The 27,570-nt window shown below is 40.7% G+C and overlaps 1 protein-coding gene across 1 annotated transcript; it reads left to right on the top strand.

Annotated features, from left to right (window-relative positions):
• The first annotated feature begins 147 nt into the window (after positions 1-147).
• LOC130916986 (probable G-protein coupled receptor 149) lies at positions 148-26,800 on the top strand. Its single transcript, XM_057838004.1, has 5 exons — positions 148-1,334; positions 3,981-4,162; positions 5,659-6,161; positions 22,116-22,259; positions 23,988-26,800. Exons 1-5 carry the CDS (start codon positions 403-405, stop codon positions 24,492-24,494), a joined length of 2,268 nt encoding a protein of 755 aa, XP_057693987.1. The 5' UTR covers positions 148-402; the 3' UTR covers positions 24,495-26,800.
• Positions 26,801-27,570: the final 770 nt, after the last annotated feature.

The following is a 27,570-nucleotide window of genomic DNA, read 5'->3' as shown; positions in this document are numbered from 1 at the left end:
AAACGTCCAATGAATTTGGAAGCTATTGCCGTCAATGGATTTAATTGTGAAAAAGATTGTGTTTTTTTTTTTTTTTTTTTTTTTTTGTACACCCTGCTGCCAATGTGCTGAGCGGGAGCAAATCCACGCGCGTAAACTACTGTAGCAGTTTATATGTTCAGCCCAACCCCATCGTGACTGAAAAGGGGTGGATGACGAGAGTGTGTGCACAACGGCAGCTGGACGCGAAGCCCCCACGGTGGTGCGCTTGGAGCGGCCAACTCAGCTTGGTAGAGTCCGCTCCAGACTCTTCCCCCCTAAACTGAACTATCATCATTATGTGTTCTCATCTCAGTATTTATTGTAAACTTTAGCTTCCTGCATCTCAATATTTAGTAGAGAGACAACTTCATCCCCAGGAAGATGTCCACGTCGAACCTCAACTCCTCGCCACCCAGCCACAGCTACTTCTCGGCGGCCACCAACGGCCGGACGGAGGTGTCTGCGGAGGGACGTGTCCGTCTTTTGCTTTTCGCTGTGTGCGTAACCATAGCCGCTGCCACCTTTGTCGGTGGCGTTTATTCGCTCCTGTCCCTGCTGCAGATGAGGAGGAAAACATCCCTGAGTCTCATCGTGGCTTCCATGTCAGTGGACGACCTGCTCAGCGTAGTTCCGCTATCCCTCTTCATCCTCCTCCAGTGGGAGCGGGACGGAGGTTCCGCCACCTTGTGCACACTCGCCGGGCTCCTCTACGTTTTTCAGGGAGTTTCAAGCAACATGAAAGCCTGCCTGATCGCTGGCTACACTTTTTACGTGACCAAGAGGTTCGGGGTGCTGCGCTCGGTCCGACGACCCCTCCGTGTGATGTGGGCCATCGCCGGTGTGTGGGCGGTCAGCCTAGCTGTTAGCGTACTGCCCTTGTGCGGCTGGGGCAGCTTCGCACAGGCTCCCCTAGGCTGCTTCCCGGAGAGTGAAAGCTTTTACACCTTGCTGCTCTTCCTCTTGTATTCGCTGTGCTTTTGCGGATTGCTGTTCTTCTTCCTGCCGCTCACCTACCAGCTTCTGTGCTCCGGGGAGCCGCAGAGGAGCTTGCAGTGCGCGGGATATCTGGCCGACGTCCGATCGCTCTCCCGGGACAGCCTGGACAAAAGTTTCGGCGTCTACAACGAACTGAGCCCGGGTTCGTGCGAGACGACGTGCGAGATCAAGGAGGAGAAGGGGGCGTATGTGGGGTCGCCGGCGTCGTACTGCGGACCACAGTCGGCGACTGTGGAGGACACGCCGGTGGTTTTTGCGCAAAAACGCTTCTCCATGATCCTGGCGGTTGTCAGGGTTACATTGTGGATGCCAACGATGATGAGTAACAACACATGCACTACAGCTCTTATACTTAATGTGTTTCCACTAGTATTTTGAATGCCTATTAGCGTTGGTAATGTGCTTTTGTGAGCAAACCTCAAATGCTAGAAAAATGAAGTGAAATGCATTGAGATAGGAGCTTAATTTGTTCTTAGAATTAGTTTGCCATTTCCCCAATCTAGCCTGAAACCAAACACACATTTTTTAATAACGGGAATATAACATTGTACTTGATGATAAATACAGCATTTATACAGCTTTTGTCACTATTTTTGCTACCCCTTGCTTCAAGTCAATGGACACCGTGTTGCTTCTATTGTTATGTGGGACTTGGCCACCTGGGAGCAGTACAAGACACATAAACATTAAGTAACCCACAGTAAGAATTGTCTTTCTTCACAGAGGATAAATAACCAGAGGTGGGTAGTAGCCAAAAATTTTGCTTGGGTAGCGTTACTTCAAAATAATATTACTAAAGTTAATGTAAAAGTAGTGATCCAAAAAATGTACTCAATTACGAGTAAAAACGTATCCAGTGAAAATAATACTTAAGTAATGAGTAGCATCATGAGTAAATGCTTTTTTTTTTTTTTTTAAGTATTTTTTTAGCTTTAAAAAAAAAAAATTCTTATGAACTGTTGTTATAACGATACTGTACAATAACCCATTACATAACCACATTAAGCCAAAGGGGAAAAAAGAAAAAAAATCATTGAATTCCGGCGATAGAAAAAAAAGACAGAAATAAAGCATTATTCTCCAAAGAGCATGAAGGCCCTCTAGTGGAGAAAATAATTCCTGGTTTGAATAGTTCTTTGATTGTTAGTATTATGAAATTAATAGCATCATATCTCCAGTTTTCTGTGGTCAATTGGTGCCAAATAAAAACTGGGAGAGAAGTTTAAATCCGCACTTTCTAATCATGTTGAGGATAACGATCTATGTCAAATTCTTCATTTTTTGCGGTACTTTAAAGACGCCGCGTGATTGAACATGCTGGCGTGATCATAGAACGGCAAGCTTGTGTCTGATTGGTTTAATGGAATCATGTAATTATTTTTGCGATGTCTCATTGGTGACATTAGTCGAGCTTCTCTTTGCATCACTGGCAAAATAAATAATACATGTAATATGTAGAATAAATAGATAAAATGTAACGACTTGTGTAGCCCAAAGTAGCATAGTAAGAGAGAATTTCTTCACTACTCAAGTAAAAGTAAAAAGTATGACTTAAAACTAGTCTGTGAGTACATTTTTCTTAAGAAGTTACCCAGGTAAATGTAACAGAGTAAATGTAACGCGTTACTACCCACTTCTGTAAATAATATGTACTGAAGAGCACTGCTTCAGCATATAATCTGTGTACAGGTGTTGCGGTAAATTTGCCAAGGGCAAAGCGACAGTTGATCGTCATTTAGGAAGTAGAACACGAAATTATTGCAACAACTTACACTACAGTTCAAAGGTTTGTGGTAGTGGTTTCCGCATGAACCTATACACTTTTATTCATTAAAAAAGTTGCAAAATGAATAGTAAATATAGCCAAGACTTTGACAAGGTTAGAAATATATATAATAAATTTCTCTTGAAATTTAGCTTTCGACAAAGAATGCTCCTTTTGCATTAATTACAGCATTGCAAGCCTTCGGCATTCTAGTTGTCAATATGTAGAGGTAATGTAGAAAAGTCTCACCCCAAACCTCCAGAAGCCACTCCCATAAATTGGATAATCTTGATGGGCATTCCTTTTTCCCTACAGTCAAACTGCTCCACAACAGCTCAACTGGGTGAAGCTGTTATTATGATTTAAATAAAAATGATAATTTTTAACTGTGTCAATGCCTTGACTATATATTCTAATCATTTTCTAAGTCATTTGGTAAATAACAATGTGGCTTTTCATGGAAAAGTCTAGAAAATTTTCACGAACAACTTAAATATTAACATTTAGCTATGACCCATGTGTTTTATCTGGTTCTTGCAAAAGGAGCAAGAATAAACCCATTAAGTTCTAAGACATGGACATGGTGTATCAATTTTGGCATTTTACTTTCTATGAACTTTCAGAATAAAAGAGTGTGTTGGCCTTAATTTAGCTAAATCAAATCTCTAGATCCGACAGCAGTTCGTTTGCCACATTATGCACACAAAAGACAACTGGAATTGGTCAAATTGCATGTCGACGAGCCACAAATCCTTTGACCTAATGTCAATTCGACATAAATCAAAATTGAAGATTTAGATTAATAAAAAATTATGATATGACTTTCCTAAAGTCATATCAGCTTTTTATTTATACACAGAATAATGGAGCTCCTATTCTATAGCACATTTTGTCTTGATTCTGTGTGGGGCACATTGAAAAAAATTGGGAATTATTTTACCAAATACGGGTCTGCAGAAACACCCCCCCCCCCCCCCCCAACAACGAAAAAATTACAATTGATTTTAGGCTTGTTATCTGGTGGGAAATTTAGGATTTTTAAATCAATAGAATAACATCAAAACTACAACAATGTAGTCAAAGAATCAGTCTGATAAGAGACTCCATCCAGATTCCTCTGTGCCTTCACCCTCATGCAAGTTGAATTAGCGTCGCCTCGGCTTCATTCGTATTCATCTCTTTCTCCCTTTCATTCACAGACTCTGATGCTGGTGCGTCATGCCGCCAATGCACGAAGCTCGTCTCTTGAGACGCTTGGCTTCTTCCTCACGTTGCTGGCGCCTGCCATCACGCCACTCTTTGTGCTGTCCAAGCGCTGGATCCACATGCCGTGCGGCTGTTTCATTAATTGCAATCATGACCCAACACCAGATCCCTCAGGTAGCCAGAGAAATACTGTACAGTGATCCCTCGTTTTTCGCGGTCAATGGGGACCAGAACCTGCAGCGATGAGTGAAATACCACGAAGTAGCCCCCATTTGGGTGTGTGGGGGTGTTTGTGTGTGTATTAGGTGTGTGACAAAATATCGGAATGGTGATATATCGTGATACTTTGCATCCCAAAAGGTTATCGATATGCTCCTGTCAAGAATCGAGATATCATTTAAAAAGGTGTCAATTTAAAAAAAAAAAAATTTTTTAAAGCCTGCCATTGACGGTGCTCGACGCCCAATCCATTTAGACTGGGAACGTTCGTTCATTCAAAACCAGAGCATTCACAGTCATTCGGTCCGATTTTCGGGGCATTTACAGGTCATTTGCTGTTCATTTTAGGGCATTTACAGGTCATTTCCTGTTGAGTTTGAGTCACTGCCTATTCATTTGGGTGATTCCCAGGTCACTTCCTGTTCTGTAATGCAAAATAAACAGCAAGTGACCCATAAAATACCCCAAAATCAACAGGAAGTAACTGATAATCAACAGGTAAATGACCTTGAATGGCCCAAAATTACTCATTGCCTAGCATTGGCTGCCACTGATGGCCATAGACGTTCAATCCGTTTGAAGTGGGAGGGTGGGTTAGGGTTCCTCCCCAGTTCAAATGGATTGGACGTCTACTAGTGATAAACACATTCCAATTCACACCAAAACCTTGTTTTTCTGTTTATTAGTTTTTTGTAGAATATCCTAGAATGATTTCCTGACCAATGTATTGATAATCGTTATATCGCTATATCATCAGATCATTGTTATCGTGAGCTTTGTATCGCAAATCGTATCATGTTGTGAGGTACCAAGAGGTTCCCACTCCTAGTGTGTATACGTTCAGATTTTTCATTGGAAAGCGATACATATAAGACATGTTTTTCACATTTGATCCCCAAAGTAAATGGTTCTTAAGCACTTCAAATGTAATAATTATGATCAGTTTTAAACATGTTACTGTCCCACAGAATTATTTTTAAACAAGACTAACGTAAAAAATGCTTGTCTTTATTAAATGCTTAATTGAGTGAGTCCACTCAAATCAGCTCACGCTGCTCACTTACACACAATGAGTTGCCACAGCAAGTGTTTAACAAGCTAAACCACGATTGACTCATGCGGCGCTTTGAAGTTTCAGCTTCAAAGCATCTCTGGGAAGATCAAACCTTAACATCTGTCAATCATCGTTAACTTTAATAAGCAACTCCTGTGCACTGCCTGACCAAAAAAATCAGCAGGAGGGAGAGTGAGATTACGTGATTGGATCGGGACAGCTCATCTGTATTTATTTATTTTTAAATTGAAAAAAAAATCTGCACTGCAATGGACCGAGGGCGCGATGTTTGAAGCGCTAAGTAGCAAGGGATCACTGTACTGACAAATGACACAAATGTAACAATTATAAATGCAATGATTAGAATAATCCTGTATCCTTTTCTACAATTCCTTAGCAATGAAAAGAAGATTTGAGTTCAACCTTTCCCTCCAGAAAAGTTGTGGTGTGTTCAAGCTGTCACATGGTCCAATATCTCACAGCAACACGCAAGCTGAGAACCGAGCCTACCACAGCCTGTTCAACAGCGACTTCCCAACCAGTCGCCTGGATAAGCTTGAGCACGGTGGGCTCTGCAGCCTGGGCCCAAATTTTGCTGTCAGTGCTCGACTGCCGGTTGACAGCTCCTTTCATTCAGACCTCTTGTTAGAAGATGTTAGCAGTGGCGGAGAGGCACTGGCTGATTGTCCTCCGCTTTCCCACGAGCACCATGAAGGTCAAGAGGGCTTCCACGATTCTCCCTCCTACCCTTTTAATCCCCGGGAAAGGGAGCGCCATCTCACTGACACCTCGTCTGTTTTCGAGAGCTCTGAGAGGAGACTGTCGCATGAAGATGGCCGAAAAATTGAGCTAACAGATTGGGAGTGGTGCAGGAGCAAATCAGAGAGAACACCCAGACAGGTACACTGCTGCCCACACGCTCCATTTGCTATTCAGACACTGAACCACTTCATAAGCCAATTCGTAGCTGTTGTTTTGCAGTTTATGGCTGGTGTGAGTTGATTTTAAAGGCCAATGAAAAGAACCAATTAGATACTCAAGACTGTAAACTCTTGGCTTTTAATCACCCCTCGTGTTTACATTTGGTCGAAAGGGAAATTAAAACATTTTATGTCTGTGCATATTTGGTTAATTGTGATATGCTCCTGGTAAATATACCGTACACGCAGTTATTTACACAAACTGACAAATTACAGTGGTACCCTTAAAGTTGAAGAAGATGAGTTATTTAATGCTCCATTACCAAATACAGAGTGAATTAATTTGTCCACGGCACAGTTCACCACCATCATAAAACTTTTATTAGAATTAGTTTGTAATGTTTTTAAAGATCAATTCTGTTCCAATTGTCTGTCTGATACAGTACTACTGATACACTAAAATGTGCATCGTTAATTACCATTTTCATCTCACTGCATACCTTTTTTAAAAAAAATGATAGATGAAGAAGCTCTTCTCTTTTTACCTGTAATTCCCTCTCGAGTCGAAATCACGAACCAAGTTGTTTATCTTTTACGGGCTTTAATCACAAAACTTGTTTGACCTTGATTTGCCGTGAGAAGTGAACAACACAAATACAAATATACATGAAGTCAGATCATGTTCACACAACACAGATCAATATATAAATGAAGTCAAATTATATTCACACAAAAACATAAAACACAACATGACTACATAACTGCACTAACTAACAGAAACTAAGTCAAATAACACAAACAAATAACACAAACAAAATTTACCTCATTGGCCGCTTTTACTCCAGAGGAAATTAGCTCAGCTTCAATTCTTCGAGGCACTATGCACTTTAGATGTTTCCTTGTTGATCTTCATCAAAGGTACCAACAAGTTGTGTGTTCATCTAGTAGTGTTCATCATCTAATAACCCGAAGCAACGCTTAATAGTTACCCCGATAACTCGCGGCAGTGAACTTTAGTTCCCACCCCATATCAAAGAAATGAAATGCTTAACACTATATTATACGTTCAGAACAAAGAAATGATTATCTCTTTATTCTGCCTAGATGGCAGCTACAGTCACACCACATCACTTGTGATTTCATTCTAACCTATGTAACACTGGATGATCAAAAACATTGCAAGGAAATGTGGTTGCATTACTCGGCTTCAATCAAAGTGACTGTTTTAAGGATGGGTCTCCCCAAGTAGACTAGCTTTCCAATGCGTTTCCCATGTTTATCCAATGTTGAGTCACTGATCAGCAATCACAGCTTCCTTATGCACCCATCTTCCGCAGGGTCAACCTTTGTGACCTTGCCAGTTTCCACTCAGTTCTGCTTGCAGACAGCGGATTCGTGAGAAATTCACAGTGCTTCCTTCCATCCTTAAAGTGCGTACGACAGGATAAAAAAAGTCTTAAATAGCATTATTATGTAAATTAGAATATTTTGAGACGATTCGACTATATACAAAAATTTGGCAAAGCGCAGATGATGAGAAATTAGTCTTTTTATTTGCTGTTTAGCCACGCCTACCATTATAGGGCTCTAGCGTCCCCAACAGGAGGATGACGTTGGCAGGGTTACGGTTTCATCTGATTTCAGCCCATTGAGGGGAAATTATTTAGAACAAAGAAAATGCGACGAAGAGGGACGCAAAATGTAATTGTTTCAGTCCTTCTACGCCGATATTTTTACAGGATATTCTTTTTATCGAAGTATTTGTCCCCAATTGCTAAATAAATGATATGGTCATGACAAATAACAGTCTTGTGCTATATGGAATATACCAATTAAAAATGCATTTATTCAGTTCGACATGGCAAAATTACTTCATAATGGTCAAAACTGTCCACTTCTTGCACCTCCCAAACTATATTTTATGCCACCGGAGTTTTTGTCATTTCCCTGCCCCGTCGTAGGAGAGCTTAAACAAGCCAGGAGGCGTGACAGCTAGCTGACATGCTAACCCAAACCGAGTGATGTTTCAAAGTCTATTCTCGGCTTTCGAAAGCGAAAAATCACTGAAAACTACCCGGGACATGTCACACCTCGGCGAGGTTGTCGATTGTCTTCGCCAATCGGAAACCCGCCCGGCGGCGAGCAAGTTACAGCTCGTCCCCTGCTGCAGGCAGGAGAGCATGTTTGCCGGGGAGGCAGCTGAAGAATTAGCGCCGGACAAACTGGCCGACGTTAGAGGAGCGCGTAGCTGCCACAGGGTCAACACGAATATGGTGTAAATTAATGCTTAACTACACAGCGAAGACGTAAACAGTGAGAGAGCAGCTAACATGGCAGGATGTGTCTGAGGAGAGCTTTTCTACATGTCCGTCCATGATCAAACGTAAGTAAATACAGTGGGGCAAATAAGTATTTAGTCAACCACCAATTGTGCAAGCTCTCCTACTTAAAAAGCTGAGAGAGGCCTGCATTTGTCAACATGGGTAAACCTCAACCATGAGAGACAGAATGTGGAAAAAAAAAACTGAAAATCACATTGTTTATAAAGAATTTATTTCCAAATTAGAGTGGAAAATAATTATTTGGTCACCTAGAAACAAGCAAGATTTCTGGCTGTCAAAGAGGTCTAACTTCTTCTAACGAGCTCTCACGAGGTCTAATGAGGCTCCACTCGTTACCTATATTAATGGCACCTGTTTTAACTCATTATCGGCATAAAAGACACCTGTCCATAACATCAGTCAGTCACACTCAGAACTCCACTATGGCCAAGACCAACGAGCTGTCGAAGGACACCAGAGACAAAATTCTAGACCTGCACCAGTCTGGGAAGACTGAATCTGCAATAGGTAAAATGCTTGGTGTCAAGAAATCAACTGTGGGAGCAATTATTAGAAAATGGAAGACATACAAGACCACTGATAATCTCCCTCGATCTGGGGCTCCATGCAAGATCTCACCGCGTGGCGTCGAAATGATAACAAGAACGGTGAGCAAAAATCCCAGAACCACACAGGGGGACCTAGTGAATGACCTACAGAGAGCTGCGACCACAGTAACAAAGGCTACTATCAGTACCACAATGCACCGCCAGGGACTCAAATCCTGCACTGCCAGACATGTCCCCCTGCTGAAGCCAGCACACATCCAGGCCCGTCTGCGGTTCGCTAGAGAGCATTTGGATGGTCCAGAAGAGGACTGGGAGAATGTGTTATGGTCAGATGAAACCAAAATAGAACTTTTTAGTAGAAACACAGGTTCTCGTGTTTGGAGCAGAAAGAATACTGAATTGCATCCGAAGAACACCATACCCACTGTGAAGCATGGGGGTGGAAGCATGCTTTGGGGCTGTTTATCTGCAAAGGGACCAGGACGACTGATCTGTGTAAAGGAAAGAATGAATGGGGCCATGTATCGGGAGATTTTGAGTGAAATCTCCTTCCATCAGCAGGGGCATTGAAGATGAGATGTGGCTGGGTCTTTCAGCATGACAATGATCCCAAACACACAGCCAGGGCAACAAAGGAGTGGCTTCGTAAGAAGCATTTCAAGGTCCTGGAGTGGCCTAGCCAATCTCCATATCTCAAACCCATAGAAATATGTGGAGGGAGTTGAAAGTCCGTGGTGCCCAACGACAGCCCCAAAACATCACTGCTCTAGAGGAGATCTGCATGGAGGAATGGGCCAAAATACCAGCAACAGTGTGTGAAAAGCTTGTGAAGAGTTACAGAAAACTTTTGGCGTCCGTTATTGCCAACAAAGGGTACATAACAAAGTATTGAAATGAACTTTTGGTATTGACCAAATACTTATTTTCCACCATGATTTGCAAATAAATTCTTTAAAAATCAAACAATGTGATTTTCTGTTTTTTTTTTTCCACATTCTGTCTCTCATGGTTGAGGTTTACGCATGTTGACAATTACAGGCCTCTTTAATATTTTCAAGTGGGAGAACTTACACAATTAGTGGTTGACTAAATACTTATTTGCCCCACTGTAGTCCTTCATTTAAAGCAGCGGTCTCAAACCGACTCCACAAAGGGCCGCAGTGGGTCCTGGTTTTTGTTCCAACAGATCCAGCACAAACAGTTCAACCAATGAGGTTTCTACTAACATAAGCAGCACCTGATTGCAATCAACTGATTACACTTGTAAGAAACCAGATTGGTGAAAAGGTATTTGTCTCGTTTGGTTGGAATGAAATCCAGTACCCCCTGCGGCCCTTTGAGGACCGGTTTGAGACCACTGATTTAAAGAAAGTTTGTTGTGTTTACTTTGTAATTGCTGTATTCGCTGCCATTTTAATACAAAGTTGCCATTTCTGATAGAGTGGAAAATTTGACAGGACACCGGCTACACGAAGAGGGCAATAAGCCGAGTATAGCGCTCTCCCGGCGGGGGGATTTGCAACAAGCCGCCGGTTGTCGGCCGAGTGGCATTTTCGGTGGACAAGGATCATGTCAGCCACAAAATGCAAGCTACCTCCGTACTAAAACGTGTGCCATAATGCCAGTATTTCACATAATGCAAAACACGATGTTTACTTACTTCCTCGTAAATCCAATGGTCCCACAGCTGTCGCACACTTGTTTTGGCTGATCTCGGGGTGAACGGGAACTTTCTGAAACCCAAAAAGGCTCACACGCCTCTCCCTGGTGTAGCGACAAAAGCCTGCAGCCGCTTGGCTGGCGTGATGCGAAAAATAAATGAATTAATCCACAAAATCAGCTGAATCCGCAGTCCATCTACATGCTATACAGCGATGCTGTATTGTGAGTTGCTGACCCGGGTGACGTCACATTCGCATTTGTCCTAAATCCGAGCCGGAAGTAACTCATTTTCATGGCGCGGGATTCAAAAATTGAATATATAAAACGATCGCTTCTACACACATCCAAGCGGTCCATTTCATTCAGGAGCATAAAACATCACATGAAATATGAAATAAAGATGCTTTTTGGTGTCATACGCAGTTTAATGTATAATGGTCTGAAGCAGTCCATCCCTCAATACGAAAATAGAGGTGTTTCTTCCATGTAATCGTTTGGCAGGTCTGCCATTTGCTGAGGCTCTGGTGCAAGGGCGTCCAAACTTTTTGCAAAGGGGGCCAGATTTGGTGCGGTAAAAATGGTAGGGGCCGACCTTGGCTGACGTCCTTTACGTAGAACAATATATTTATGCAAATTTTACCAAGCCATTCAGTGTGTCACATTTGCTTTATTATTTTTGTAAATTGAATAATTTCAACAATCTTACAACTAGCCTTTGTGGCGTTCTCTTTCGACTCTCGGACTCTTGCAAAATACTGCTGCTGTGAAATTAAACTAGCTTCAAGTTGCTTCAATTTCTCGCTGCGAATCTTCCCTGTATTCTTGCCGTACATGTCAGCGTGTCTTGTTTGGTAATATCGGCTAACATTGAAATCTTTAAAAACAGTGACTGACTCTTTGCAAATGAGGCAGACACAGTTGTTGCGTATTTTAGTGAAGAAATAGTCCAATTTCCACCTATCCTCGAAGCGTTGGCCATCAGTCAACTTTCTTTTTTTTGTTGATTGTCACCATTTTAGAAAATGGAAGTAATGGGCCACATGGGGTAATGTTGCTTAGCCCTTCAATACCTGCAACATGAAGCAATTATCAGAGAATCCCAAAATTTGAAAAACAAGGTCCTAATGAAACCATTTTTTCAAATTTGTAAAAAGTCAAAATGAATATGTGTAATAAGCGCTCTAATATCTATAACTGATGCTAAATCATGTTTTTTCTCTCTCATAGAACCTGCAAATGCATGTGTTGACTTGCATCCATCGTTTTTTTGGGGGGTTTTTTTCCAAAAAGAAATGTCAAAATTCTAAATTAGTCTCAAAATCATGAAATTTTAGGTGTATCAAATGTGAAACATTTGGCAATAAAGGGTTAAAGTGCTGCTGCCTTTTAGTGGGTAAATGAGGAGCAGCATTTCGTGTGTAAGCTACTTCATTTGCTGGTTGCAGTACTGCTGACCAATTTATTAAGCCAGACGTTATTGATTTTATGACAGAAGCTGGGGGCCGGGTGAAATTTGACCACGGGCCGCATTTGGCCCCCGGGCCGGACTTTGGACATGTCTGCTCTGGTGGCTTTTATAACTCTCTGCACCTGACACATATGTGAATGTGCGATGAAACGGCATGACTACATCTCATGATCCAAAATCCAGTGGCTTGTAGCTCGTTGACTGTTATGCCCAGTCCTTGGTGTTGAACTTGGTGGTGACGATGCTGTATGAGCAGACTTCATAATATATTGACGGCTCACTTCCCCCAGACACTGTGCCACGCCTTCGGGTAGGGGGCCTGCCCACACCCAGCATCAAGAGCAGTTATTCTCTAACGCCGGATTTACTAGGTTGAAAAAGTACGAAAGCTGTACCACATACAAACAGGAATGATTGTCTCTGGAGTGATTTGTTGGAGGTTTAAAGGTAATTATCACCCCACCCAACATGTCCCATTTTTGCCACTGAAGCCTAAAAGTTTCATCTGACAAGTAGAATCGCTCTCTCTTTCTCACCACTCAGCACCTTCATCTAGGTATTTGGGAAGGCCTAAAAGCTTAATTTGGGTGGTTATGCCCACTAAAATGCAAATGTGATTGGCTTATTCCACCATCACTCTCCAAACCAACACGCATAGCTTGGCCTTCCATCAGATCCATGAAGTCCTAACCAATCAATGAGCCAGTTAAGCAGGTCTTGTTAGAGCTTGACAATTCTGATTGTCTGATTGACAATTCTGATTGACTGATTCTGATAATATGCGTTCAGGATAATAACTTTTTGATTGCTGATGTAAACTTAAAAAGAGACAGTTAAAAGGAAATATGTGGATTTATTTTTTAAATTAAATGGTAATTAGTAATGTTTTATATCCATTATTCATTTTACGTATAATCATTTTCTAATGGTCAATAATGTGTTTAGTCCATCTCTGAAAGTGTACAAGAGACTGAAAGTCCACACAAGTAGTACATAATACTATCTTGACAAAAGAAAATACTTGGTCAAGAAAAGAGGACTCATTCGGTCTACTTTATATGAAGTCATATGTACCAGTTCTTATAAAGCTGCTGCTTTGTCTACACCAATGCTTATCAGAATTTTCCAGCTAGCTTATAATACATTGTTTTCTCAACAGTGCAGCTGCCAACCAAGGTCTGTTTCAGGTCACTGTGTGGGGTGTTTTTGCTAGATGTGCCTCTTAACTGTCTCATCACGTCATCTCTTGATGTGAGTTGAACCTCTAGTAGGTTGGAACCTGCCGGGCAATTGAGCGAAATGTTATTAGCCATACAGTAGGTAGAAAATGTCAGCCTTTCACTCAAAGTCAAATATGCATTGCAGTCTGCTCCACGGAGTTGAGCTCACAGTTGCGCTCACAGATCTATTTGTTGACTGATGTGAAGCTGCAGATGTGGACTAATGCCCATATTAATTGATGTGAGTTTAACCTCTAGTGCAGGGATGGGTAAACCGGTCCTCGAGGGCCGCAGTGGGTCCTGGTCTTTGTTCCAACTGACCCGGCACAGATAGTTTAACCAATGAGGTTTCAGCAGAAATGAGAAGCATCTGACTGCAATTGACTGATTGCACTTGTAAAACAGCAGATTGGTGAAAAGGTGTCCTCTTAATGGGTTGCAACAAAAACCCGCACCCACTGCGGCCCTTTGTGGAATAGTTTGCCCACCCCTGCTCTAGTGAGTTGGAACTTGCCGGGCCATTGAGCCAGATGTTATTAGCCATCCTGCAGGTAGACAATGTCAGCTTGTCAGTCAAAGGCAAATATTAAATGCAGTCTGTTCCCCAGAGTAGAGCTCACAATTGGGCTGAGAACTATTTATTGACTGATTAGTGTTAAAGCCTCGGATGTGGACTGATGTCTATATTAATTGGAGTTATTCATTAGAGGGTAACATGTTTATCTCATTGTAGTTTGCTCTGTACACAATAGTACATCAACATTGTGAAAGAGGTCAAAAACGGAGCTCACTATTTCATCATTTTAGCTTTTAAGTTGCATTCCCAAACCCATTCAAATGAGATTAAGAGAAACAATGATTAAACGTTTAGAAAGGGTCGATCGAAAAGCTGCAGAGTTTTGTGCATTAAATGAGCAATCAAGGACAATTTTAATGATGCAAATACACACTGTATCACTCTTCCACTATAATGTCTAAAACATGGCTTGAAAATCACCAGAGGGTGTAAATTCCACATATATTGCATCCATTGTTGCTCACTTTCAGTTTTCATTATGATTTAGTGGAAGATGTTCTCTGCCTGCTTGTGTACATGTGACTGGTTAGCCCTAAATTCTCACTGTAAGGAATCCTGCTGTTATTGTGTTTGCTTCCATAGGCCTACTCCATTGATTGGTGTCAGTAAATGCCTGCTAAATAATTTTTCCTCTTCATGTTTCTATTCAAGTAGTGGCCTGTATTCTGTTATACGCAATATTCACAAATTGTCATCAGGAGCTTCATCCACTGGAATAAATAAAATGTCACACCTCGAATGGATGGTTCCTTTTGTATGTAACACCTCTTGGTGGCTGTGTCGAGTCTTCCGGTAACAATTTACAAAACAAACTTGGTTCTTTGAAGATTAATTGGGGAAAAAAACTATCAAGGAAAGCATCAGTCTGGTCATATAGTGTACTGCCTCCACCCTCTTGAAGTGTGAAGTGTTGTGGAAACTAGAAACTGGAATTTCTGGAGAAATTGCGTGGGAATACTTTCATGCCGGTTGGTAAACTCCCATGGATTTTGCTGCACTTCCGGTTGAATTTGAATTCACTTACCAATGACCTCAGGTGACTAACTGTTGATTTTGGTGCAGTTCCGTATCAATGCCTGTGTTTTTTGGGTCATTTTGGTGTAATAATTGGGGCACTTCCTGTTGTTCCTTGTTAGTAACAGTTGTTAGTACAGTAAATCTTCCATGCCACTGCCCTTGTTCTTTGCATATAGTCCCCAGGTATAGCAGGTATGAATCTTTTATAAGACTACCAGCAATTAGAAGAATCAAAGCTAGGGAGCCAAAATGCTTCTCTCTTCCACATGAATGAATGTTTATTTTTGTACCCTCTGAGCAAGATGATCTATGAAGACTGACAAATTGGCTGGACATTTTGCTGCTCTGCACAGCAGAATCGGTTGAACATCTACAGTGGGGCAAATAAGTATTTAGTCAACCACTAATTGTGCAAGTTCTCCCACTTGAAAATATTAGAGAGGCTTGTAAATGTCAACATGGGTAAACCTCAACCATGAGAGACAGAATGTGGAAAAAAAAAACAGAAAATTACATTGTTTGATTTTTAAAGAATTTTTTTTTTTTGCAAATCATGGTGAAAAAAATAAGTATTTGGTCTATACCAAAAGTTCCTCTCAATACTTTGTTATGTACCCTTTGTTGGCGATAACGGAGGCAAAACGTTTTCTGTAACTCTTCACAAGCTTTTCACACACTGTTGCTGGTATTTTGGCCCATTCTTCCATGCAGATCTCCTCTAGAGCAGAGATGTTTTGGGGTTGTCGTTGGGCAACACGGACTTTTAACTCCCTCCAAAGATTTTCTATGGGGTTGAGATTTGGAGACTGGCGAGACCACTCCAGGACCTTGAAATGCTTCTTACGAAGGCGCTCCTCTGTTGCCCTGGCTGTGTGTTTGGGATCATTGTCATGCTGAAAGACCCAGGCACGTCTCATCTTCAATGCCCTTGCTGATGGAAGGAGATTTTCACTCAAAATCTCTCGATACAGGGCCCCATTCATTCTTTCCTTTACACAGATCAGTCGTCCTGGTCCCTTTGCAGAAAAACAGTCCCAGAGCATGATGTTTCCACTCCCATGCTTCACAGTGGGTATGGTGTTCTTCTGATGCAATTCAGTACCCTTTCTCCTCCAAACACGAGAACCTGTGTTTCTACTAAAAAGTTCTATTTTGTTTTCATCTGACCATAACACATTCTCCCAGTCCTCTTCTGGATCATCCAAATGCTCTCTAGCGAACAGCAGACGGGTCTGCACGTGTACTGGCTTCAGCAAGGGGACACGTCTGGCAGTGTAGGATTTGAGTCCCTAGCGGCGCATTGTGTTACTGATAGTAGCCTTCGCTACTGTGGTCCCAGCTCTCTGTAGGTCATTCACTAGGTCCCCCCGTGTGGTTCTGGGATTTTTGCTCACCCTTCTTGTTATCATTTTGACGCCACGGGGTGAGATCTTGCATAGAGCCCCAGATCGAGGGAGATTATCAGTGGTCTTGTATGGCTTCCATTTTGTAATAATTGCTCACACAGTTGATTTCTGTACACCAAGCATTTTACCTTTTGTAGATTCAGTCTTCCCAGCTTGGTGCAGGTCTACAATTTTGTCTCTGGTGTCTTTCGACAGCTCTTTGGTCTTGGCCATAGTGGAGTTTGGAGTGTGACTGCCTGATGTTGTGGACAGGTGTCTTTTATACCGACAATGAGTTAAAACAGGTGCCGTTAATACAGGTAAGGAGTGGAGCCTCGTTAGACCTCGTCAGAAGAAGTTAGACCTCTTTGACAGCCTGAAATCTTGCTTGGTTTTAGGTGACCAAATACTTATTGTCCACTCTAATTTGAAAGTAAATTCTTTAAAAATCAAACAATGTGATTTTCTGTTTTTTTCCCACATTCTGTCTCTCATGGTTGAGGTTTACTGATATTGACAAGTACAGGCTTCTCTAATCTTTTCAAGTAGGAGAACTTGCACAATTGGTGGTTGACTAAATACTTATTTGCCCCACTGTATATTCTGTCTGCCAAAATGGAGTCATTTTAAACCAACATCAAATAATCCTACCATAACTAATAAATATGTCTGTGGCCTGTTCTGTACTGAATGCACCATTTTTTGTAGGGAAAAACAAACTAAAAAAAAAAAAAAAATACAGTATATAAAGTATTATTCCATATCATCATTAAAATGTGTTCAAACAAATAGAAAGACGCTTGACTAACATCTTACAACCCCAGCAACTTTTTGCATAAATACAGTATAGATGAAAAATTGCAACATTAACAAGTCTCCCATTCCCCATGGTGTATGGAAAGCAGCTTATTTATCCTGGCGTGCAAGCTGCTGAGACCCACAAAGCCGTACATCGTTTTCAAAGTTTGTGATTTATGGTGCGCCTGCCTGTGTTTTGTTGCTCATTAGCAGACTAGATGTCATTATCCATTGTGTCTGCAGCTCACTGTTTCCACTACTGACCTCCAGCCTTCACCAAGAAAAGCAAAATTAAAGCTTAAAGACATCTTTAGCCTCTCGGTGACTTCAGACACTGTCAGCAAGCGTGTTTGCCATGCCGTTCCCTGGGGTATAAGGGGGCCTTCATTGTGCTTTCACGTGGAGCAAAGTAAAACCATTTTACTGTCAGCCACAACATCCATTCATGTAAATAGATGATGTTTTATGGCCACAAGGTGTACAATAAAATGGCCATTCTTATTGAATGCAGCGGACCGCTAGCAAACTGAAATCGATACACTGCAAACATCAAACAATATGCCCACATCGATCTGGACAGACTCTAGAATGAGTTTCACAGGTAACAACAGTAAGGAAAAGCGTTTGAATCATTGTAAACTAAAGACTAATCTTTTAGAACTCAACTTTATGAAAGTAGTATTTTGGGCAAATGTAGAAAAAAAAAGTCAGAGAATTTGCTATTCAGAAAAAAAAAGTTGTGTTGCATGCACAGGGAATTGCCTTGGAGGCTAAGGTTTCAAGGAACCCCAGGTTGTCCCATAAAAACTGATGACTTGATAGCTTTATTTATTAACAGACTCAAGGTCCAGATTACAACAGCACAATACAAGGGAATAATTAAAATAAAAACAAAACAATAAGAATAAAAAGTGCACTACAATGATACAGCACTCTGTCTCCTAGTGACTCACTTTGAAAGGCACCTACTGCTTACAGAACCGAGACAAGCAGCCTGTAGAAAAGTGCAAAATGTTAGTCAGGACCAAGACAATCATATTTTTAGAACCGTTCTAGCGACTAATAACATTAAAATCTATAAAATATAATAACGTTTTCCTTGATTTAGAACAGTTATACTGTACATACTGTCATAGCATCACACTGAGAGCTGTTTATATTGTGGTTATCATATTTTGTTAAAGAGAGTTAAATGCATAGGCGGTGTTTGACTTTTGGGGCAGGGGGGAGGCACAACATGTTAATGACCCCGAAACGCAGTGTCAGCAAAAAAATTAACTTCCAAGAATATTAATAATAATAAGTTGACAATGAGTGTTTTTTGTTTCCCATTATTCATGAGGGAAATTCTAAATCAGGCTGCTTAGGCAATACTTTTTGCCAAGATTGTCATCCATTGAATATGGCACGCCCGCCAGTGTTGTGCCTATGTAGTTACCCCAGTCAAACATTGTATCCCCTGGGCAGAGTCATATGGAGGTAGATTTGTGTCTTTATTATTCAATTTTTAAAAAAAGTTGCTTCAATCAAAATATATATTCTCAATCCAAAAAAAATCGCTTCAATCAAAAAAAAAAAAAAAAGTGTTTGAATGCAAAAATAAATTTGAAACTAAAAAAAAAAAATGCATGTGAAATCTATTTTTCCTTGATTGAATTTTTTGGGGGGGATTGGCGTTTTTGTCTTTATGATTCAATCAAAAAATAAGTTGCTTCAAAAACTATCTATTTTCAAAAAGAAAAATCACTTCAATCAAAAAAAGAAAAATTTCAATAATAGAAAACATTTTTGAATGCGAAACAAATATTTGAGATTGAGAAATTTGCATTTGAACACTTAATTTTTAATTGAAAAAGTTTTCTTTGATTGAAGCAATCCTTTTTGTGTTTGGGCCATTTATGGGTAGGACATTTGTGTCTAAATCATTCAATCCCCCAAAAAAGTTGCTTCAATCAAAATTAATTAAAAAAAAAAAAAAAAAGTATTTTCAATAAAAGAAATCATTTGAAAAATAAAATTGCCCTCCCTAATTTTATTTTAATTATATGCAAAGCAAATGACTGTCTAAGGTGCTAATCACATGATCTGTTCGAAAAGTAAATTTGATCCATTATAATTTTTTTTTTTTTTTTTTTCATTTCATTAATTTTTGTTGCAGTTTTATTGCTTTACAACTTTTATATCTATAGACCCCAATCACGTGACGTCACAACTCCGCCCCCCTGACTGGTGCCACCATATTGTCCGTCAGCTCATCGTGTTTACATATTACCGCTACATACATTCCTCCTATTATTGCGGGTTTTTCTGCTTGTCCAAGGAATCACCGCCGAGTAAACGAACCCAAAAACCTTCCTGACAATGGTTAACATTGATTAATCAAAATGATGAAGGCATGTGTGGCGGTTGGTTGCAGTAACAGAGATGATAAACGGTCATTTTAGTAGTTGCTGTGTGCCCATTGTTAAAAGGGCAAATCTCAAAAGCAGCATGGTTTGTTTTATCTCGATCCATGATGCGTTTGTGTCGACAGTCGTTAGACAGCGGCAAAAACATCAATATGATGCCAACACGATCGCAGACATCATCAGACGGAGACTACGAAGCTCGTCGCCACGGTCGCGCAGCAAGAAGGTGAGCGCAACAACAGGTGTTGTGCCGAAAGATAGCCGCCCTGCGTGAAATGTCCCCCCTGACGGTAGCGCCCACACGGAAACGACTTTCTTTTACCGTGAATATGTATTATTTTACTCTGCTTGAACTAATAAATGTCATACCTGTGTGATTGTCATTGGGATGTGGTCATGAAAACCTGTAGAGTAATGCGTCCATGAAAACATTTGATGTTTTCACGTCAATAAAGCGTTATAAATAAGCGCTCCCGTCAGGGGGGACATTTCACGCGGGGCAGCTATTTTTCGGCACACACCGGCCCGTTGTCGATCAAGATTCATTTTACAATCCGACAACGGTGACGCTCAGCTGACCAAATGTCGGTTTATATTCGGGCCGGTCCCGATTTTGGGTACCCGACTCCTCATCGTGACATAAACTGAAGTATGATTGGAAATTTTGTGGTCTCAGGACGAGCTCTGACGCATGGGACAGGACCGGACGGGAGAAAACATCGGTTTGGGCATTAAATATGGATCTGGCAACTGGATTGACCGAAGCTTTCCCAAATAACGGCTTTTATGCAACTCATCCAATGAGTTTACAGCGTCTGACAGCACCGGGGCTTCCATAATTTGCAAGTGAATCCACCTTTAGAAACTACGATCAATGACAAAACGGACACACAATGACGGACAATATGGCCGCACAATACAGCGATCACGTGATTGTGTGACGTTGGTGATTGGGGTCTATAGGAAAGTCAATTTCATGCAATGACACTTTTCGGCCACGAGGGCCCCCCCCCCCTTAAAATCCGCTTATGGTTAAATGATGTGTCTGCTGTATTAATACACTTGGATGTGATTCCATCATTTGGCACCACAGTGACTTACATTCATTTATTGGAGATGCAACATAACCTTCATCCAAGGCTGCTCCCTCAAACGCAATCATTCATTATTTGATTTTTAGTGTCTCTCGCCTAAATACATTTATGCCTTCACAACACGCTCACTTCCATCTAGGGGCTCATCACGCTGCTGGCCTCTAAAGCATAATTTGATTTACTTGACAATGTGCTCTCAGCATTCAAGTCTCACTCCCTCCCTCTTTCCCCACTCATTCACAGTAATGCACAGACACTGACAAGGTAATGGAGCCAAGCATTGACATCCTTTTTTTTTTTTGTGTCTTTAACGGACACCATCTCCACAATCATTACAGCAAAGGCTTTAAATGTAAATAATGTTGAGATCTTGATGATACTTGCAACACTTCCACCCACAGTGTCCTTTGCAAACAAAATAAATGCAGCTCAATTATTTAGAGATAAAACTGCGACAATGTTGCTTCAGTCTGCACTGCAATTACACAATCAAATCATTGGAGATGAAATAAAGAAGATGGAGGCCATTTCTGTGTCGTTTGAAAGCAGTTTGGGTTTATTACATAAGTGTAGTTCAGTAATTACTAGTAATTTTCATTATGAGAGCAATTTCGCATAAATCCTTTTATATTTCTACTACGTAAATTCAGGTCTTGGGTATTATTCGATTTTATCTATAATTAGTTGCTCAGCTTATCATGAGATTTACCGACTAATCAATTAAGTAACAATATAATATAACAATATAAATAAAGGGCCACAGTGGGTGCAGGTTTCCATTCTAAACTATCAAGAGAAAACCTTTTCACCAATCTGCGCAAGCGCAATCAGTTGAACGCAGTCAGGTGCTTCTTGTTTCAGCAGAAACCTAATGGTTTAAACCAGCGGTCTCAAACCGACTCCACAAAGGGCCGCAGTGGGTCCTGGTTTTTGTTCCAACAGATCCAGCACAAACAGTTCAACCAATGAGGTTTCTACTAACATAAGCAGCACCTGATTGCAATCAACTGATTACACTTGTAAGAAACCAGATTGGTGAAAAGGTATTTGTCTCGTTTGGTTGGAATGAAATCCAGTACCCCCTGCGGCCCTTTGAGGACCGGTTTGAGACCTGTGGTTTAAACTGTCTTTGTTGGATCAGATGGAACAAAGACCAGGATCCACTATGGCCCTTGAGGACTGGTTTGCCCACCCCTGCCCTAACGGTTAAACCCCATATCACAAAAGAAAGACGAAACTACAACAACTTTTATTTGTTCATATACAGGCTGCATTGGATGATAAACTGCACGTTCCAAAACCCAGCATATAAAAGCAATATGTTTCTTACTCAGTCAATGTATTTATGAAGAGTACCCCAAAGTGGTACTGTACGAAAATGAAATAATTTAAAATTGACTCCTTTCTCAATGTAGAGGTCATCAGCTGGTCTGTCCATCCCGCTGTGCGCCTTCCAGGGAACTGTGTCTCTGCAAGCCCCCACTGGGAAGACACTCTCTTTGTCCACCTATGAGGTCAGCAGCGATGGACTGAAAATCTCCCCCAACAATGCCAAAAAGGTAGACATAGTACAACTTTCCATTTCATTTTATCTTGAATTAGTTTCCATCTCCTATGACAAGTGAACCGTGAACCTAATGAGAACAATTCTCATTAGGTTCACGGTTGAGGCTTGAGCTATCCTAGCTAATTAGGTTTTCTTGGAGTGCTCATCAGCTGGGGAACCGTTCATGCTCACATTTACACTTATGCACAATACAAAAGCTTCAATTAATCTAACATTCATGTGAAGTGGAACGTAGCCAAAGTGTCCAGACCAGAAAAAAAATCCATGCAAGCACTGAGAAATCAGACAAACTCAACAAAGCAAGGTTGGTACCAAGACCCAAGAAGTGTAAAAGCAGATGTGGGAAAAGTTGGTCGAACATTCTGTTCAACTTTTATCTTATGTTGTTGTTAACAGATCATTTAATGAGGTATTAAAAAAAATCCCATTTTAGTCACTCGTTTAAATTCTACTCATTTTTTTTGCCTTACAGTAATATAAAGAATACAACACCTAGCTGCATTTAACAAATTGCTAATCGATGCCTCAAAGAAGAACTTTTTATAATAATTTTGAGAGAGAGTGAAATTAATTACGGTAAATGTGTTCCAAATCAACAAGCTCGCGGCCTCAAACAACAGAGGATTACAGCAAAAGTGGTATGAAAACAACTTGCACCGTGTTATACGACAACAACATGTAACTGTGAAAACCTGTAGCACCTCACAAGGGAGATGCAGCAGCAAACACCAACCGTGATGACTATGGGCACACCACAGGTGCAGGGCAGGAAGGTATGATTGCCATGTTTAGTGAGTGAATATTATAATTAATATGATCAATAACGTGGCGCCTTTAAGGTGCCATAAAATTGACTTGATCTAGAATGCTTTGTTAAAAAATAAAGAAGAAAGGTGGGGGGGTTCTGTTACATTTCTGCCTTGAAAATTATATGTCTGTAAGTATTTTACATCTATCTGCGTAGTTGGCTGGGATAGGCTCCAGCACCTCCGCGACCCTCGTGAGGAAAAGCGGCATGGAAAATGAATGAATGAATGAATGTGTTTAAGGGAAAAAGCTCTATGAACAAAATTTGTTAATAATTCCTGCTGTATGCAAGCTACCTATATACAGTAGCTTGTAGCTCAAGTGTGGCGTCTACATGGTATTTGTATATCGGAGTGTATTGATGCATGTTTCTTTGTTACAGTTTCACAAATTAAAACGAATTACTTCATAAAACAAGAAATGACCAAGCTCTTTGTTTTATTGGAGGACATTCAATGTTAGCTAGCTGTCAGGCAGTGCACAAGGAAACACACTGTTTCGGGCAGTACACTTATATATTATTGTATTTTTTAAGAGCTAAAAATTAACAAAATTATTCAGAAATACAATAGCATTTCCAAAAGAAACAAAACTATACACGTTTTATCCTCTGCAACACACCCAGAAAAAAGAAGAGGAAATACAGTACTGTGACAAGTTTGGAAGATTTGTTCAAATATGTTTTTTTTCGGTATCGGATAGGAACTCTTTATCGGCAGATTCTCGGGTGCGAAAACATGCAATCCGGACATTCTTATTTTAAATAATATAAAGTTGGCCAGTCTGAGGCATGAAATTCCCAGGCAGAAAATTATTCCTACTCCGGCACTGAGACAAGCATAGAAATAATAGAAGGATGAACGTTAGTGAGGTGTATTCTTCTACAGTATGTTAATCTCCTTTTGGCTTACAGGTGGAGGTGTATCGTTCCAAATCGGTGGGCCACGAGCCCATGGCAGATGACAAAGTGCCCGGAGGCCAGACAGGTGAAGTAAACATAAGTGGCGTCAATATGGGACTGGATATCGGAATGGGCATCGGAGCCGGGGTTGGGGACACCAACGTAAAGATCCACCTAGAGGTCCTGGAGATCTGTGACAATGAGGAGGCCATGGACAGTGTCTCTATTGTGTCCAATATCAGCCAGTCGTCCACCCACGCCCGCTCGCCGTCACTGCGTTACTCCCGTAGGGAAAATCGCTTCGTTTCCTGCGACTTAGGCGAAACGGCCTCCTACTCCTTGCTTATCCCCACCACTGGCAATCCGGAGACTGAGGCAATCAACATCACAATACCCGACACGGTCGAGGCTCATCGGCAGAACAGTCGGAGACAGACACAGGGGAGTTCGGGATATCAGGAGGAAATCCAGCTGCTCAACGAAGCCTACAGAAAACAATCTGGAGACACGGATGACTGAAATTCTCCACAGACCCTTGGCTAAGAAAGACCTCTGCCAAGGTCAAAATGTAATCAACCTTGTTTGTCTTTTTGTTGTCTTAAGTGGATGAAAGGCTGACTTCACTTGGGGCTAGTCACCAATTACTGTGGACATACAATATACCAATTTTCTATTGCTAGATGAGAATTTGGATGTAAATTAACATTTACATTTTGAGCTTTGCTTTTGGGCTAAATGACATGGATTAATTTATCAATCTTAGATGAGCTAGAGATGAACAAAAACTCTAAAATGCCTAAACCCTCCACATGAAGAAGTTCTTCTCACCCAGAGAGATCCGTTCCACACAGCGAGAAGGGAATTGGTTTGTTTTTGCTTAGTCCTGCTGTCTGACATACAAGCACACAAACAGCAATCAATACAAAACCTACTGCCAGTTTTATTGCGCTTTGCGGGGGCAAAGATAGTGGAGTTTTGATGAAGGAAAACTGAGCTATCACTCGATGCAAGCTGAGGTAAATGGATTTGGGCATGTTTAAGGGTGACTATGTGGTCACATGTCTAATGCCACCAAAAACCGAGCCGCTAGGGGACAGGTCATATGACCCATGTGTCTGACTCATCCCTGTGTGTGTATTTTTGTGTGTTTCATTACAAAAAGTCGCCTCGCCTACGATCGTGCAAAGCTGATGATAGTAATGGATTTTGATCTGCTGCCACGTTTTGTTTTAATTATGCTGTTTCTATTTGCCTTCACATCTATTATGTATAACTTGTTCAGTGTTTTGTTTATCAAATGAAAAACTGCAAAGTGAAATGGCAAGAGGTGCTAAGGAAGAGGTGAAAACCTCTGGAAACTGGAAGACTTCGAGGGACTGTTGCAGTAGAAAATTAGACTGACTGCACCGTGCGCAGTGTGTTTTGTACTACACACAGGAATGTACAGTACCGCAATCACAGGAGCAATTTGAGGCTCCCTTTCTATCAAATCAGTGAGCCATACCTGGGGACTGCTTGCATCCATGCATAAATCCACAATCTGTATTTCCAAAGTCATATGCATTTCAACATTTTGAACAGTTTGAATTCTCATCAGCTGGTGGGCCTCTATCAGAGCCAAATATGCCTCAGTTTCCCCCAATAATAAAAATACCATTACCTCTATGCGTGTAACAGTAAAATATTAATTCCAGACCAATTTAAAAATACTTTGTATGTGCTTTGTAGTTGGTCTTGTATACATAGTCTTTTGGGCAGTGACATGCAAGCTCAATCATCCTATGGCGAGTGCAGCTCATATGATGCAACATGTTATTCCCTCTGAAGAACATTTTTGTTAAAAGATTCAGTGAGAGGAAATCGCCTCCGACTGGCATACATGCGTGAGAGTTGTAGGAGAACCGCAGCAGTTGGAATGGAGGTAAACGATAAATTAAACTATTGCAACAAAGGGTTTAAATAGAGCAGCAGAGGTATTATGACTCAGTTATCTGCTCAAGTCTCACATTTGATTAATCGCTGTGTCAAATCATTCTATAAATGTTTGGCTTTTTGTCAGTGGAAATTCAGGGTTTGCACATATGCTGCACAATTCTCAAATATTTTATTCATTTGTGTTTACCACCTGGATCAGAGCACAACAAAAGTCACAACTGGGATTCCTTATTTGAAGAAAAAGAGATAAAACAGAAATTAAAGTACTTACTGTAGGCTTGCATTTGTTGCTGTGAGGTGATTATTCCGCAACAGTCCTCTACAGATGTGTTTTTTTGTTCTTGCTTTATTATTGCATACAGAGAACCTATAATTTTCTTTTACAGTTTAAAACAGTTCTTTGGATTTTTTTTTTCTTGAACCTGTCCAGTTCAGCTGTTTGACACGGAGAATGGAAGTCTAAGTGTCTGGATTAGAGTTGTCCTGATCCAATATTTGGATCGGATCGACCGCCGATATGTGCAAAAAAATGGGCATCGGTATCAGATCGGCTGACACGGAAAAATTCCGATCCAGATCCCCGATCCAGTTTTTTTTTTTTAAGTATCCGGTCCGGGTTTTTCAGCGCACCGATTTACATAATCCATTCCAGTTTTTGCTTTGGTTTCCCTAAAATCCGGTCCGCATTTTATGACACACCTTCATTTTTTAAAAGCCTTGGTACAGTTGTTCAAGAGCAGAGAACTGATGCGGAGTTAATAGTTCATTTTCCATGGAGGTTGTTCGTGCGTTTTGCTTTTTTAAGACAGTTTACAATATTATTTGCATGTTTTACTGACTGAATATGCCATTTCTGTTTGTTATTTATAATGTTTTGTGTTTATCACTGAATAAACAGGTCAGTTTCTTGTTACCAACCATTGTGTTATTCAAATTCACCTAATTCAGGTGGCCAGTTGTTATCAAGAGTACTAAAACCCTTTTCAACATGAGTCTGACAACTAAGTAAGTAGGCTAAATAACTTTAAACTTTAATACTGTACATGCTCGGATAGGCCGGTATCGGTATCGGCCAGTATCAGTATCGGATCAGAAGTGCAAAAACCTGGATCGGGACATCCCTAGTCCGGATGGTCTGAACAGTTTTAATGTTTCACATTGTGAGTATGACATACTCCCATTGTGATCACTCAACATACCTTGTTTATTATGACAAAGCAGCGAACAGGAAGGGGCTATGGGGGAACAGAAGAAAAGAAAAGAAACACAAGGAAAGAAAGAAAAGTTCTTTGGAATCTTAATAAAACAGATCTAACAATCTTCATTACAAGTCTATAAAAGATTTTGAAAAGAAAATACACCATCTATACCTAGCTAAACCTTCATTGCCAAATGTATGACATTTGATACATTTATAATTTCATGATTTTGATACTCTAATTCAGAATTTTGAAATTTATTTCTAAAAAATGATGGATGAAAGTCAACACATGCATCTGCAGGATCCATGTGGGGAAAACACAGTATTTAGCAAGAGTTAGAGCTATTAGAGCACTTAATTTTGGCAAAATAGACATCTCATTCAATAGTTACTCAAATATTTGATTTCACATAGTTGTCCATTTTATAAAATCAGTTGAAACACTTTATATCTGCCCTT

The sequence above is a fragment of the Corythoichthys intestinalis genome, chromosome 6, assembly GCF_030265065.1.
Source record: "Corythoichthys intestinalis isolate RoL2023-P3 chromosome 6, ASM3026506v1, whole genome shotgun sequence".
In the NCBI taxonomy this organism is placed as follows: Eukaryota; Metazoa; Chordata; class Actinopteri; order Syngnathiformes; family Syngnathidae; genus Corythoichthys; species Corythoichthys intestinalis.
This window is presented reverse-complemented; position numbering and strand designations above follow the sequence as displayed.

Excerpts from the sequence above, each read along its gene's own strand:
- LOC130916986 (XM_057838004.1), top strand. The coding sequence starts at position 403 with ATGTCCACGTCGAACCTCAACTCCTCGCCACCCAGCCACAGCTACTTC. Across the intron at positions 6,162-22,115 it reads CAGAGAGAACACCCAGACAG|AGGTCATCAGCTGGTCTGTC; the intron begins GTACACTGCTGC and ends TTCTCAATGTAG. Across the intron at positions 22,260-23,987 it reads CCCCCAACAATGCCAAAAAG|GTGGAGGTGTATCGTTCCAA; the intron begins GTAGACATAGTA and ends TTTGGCTTACAG.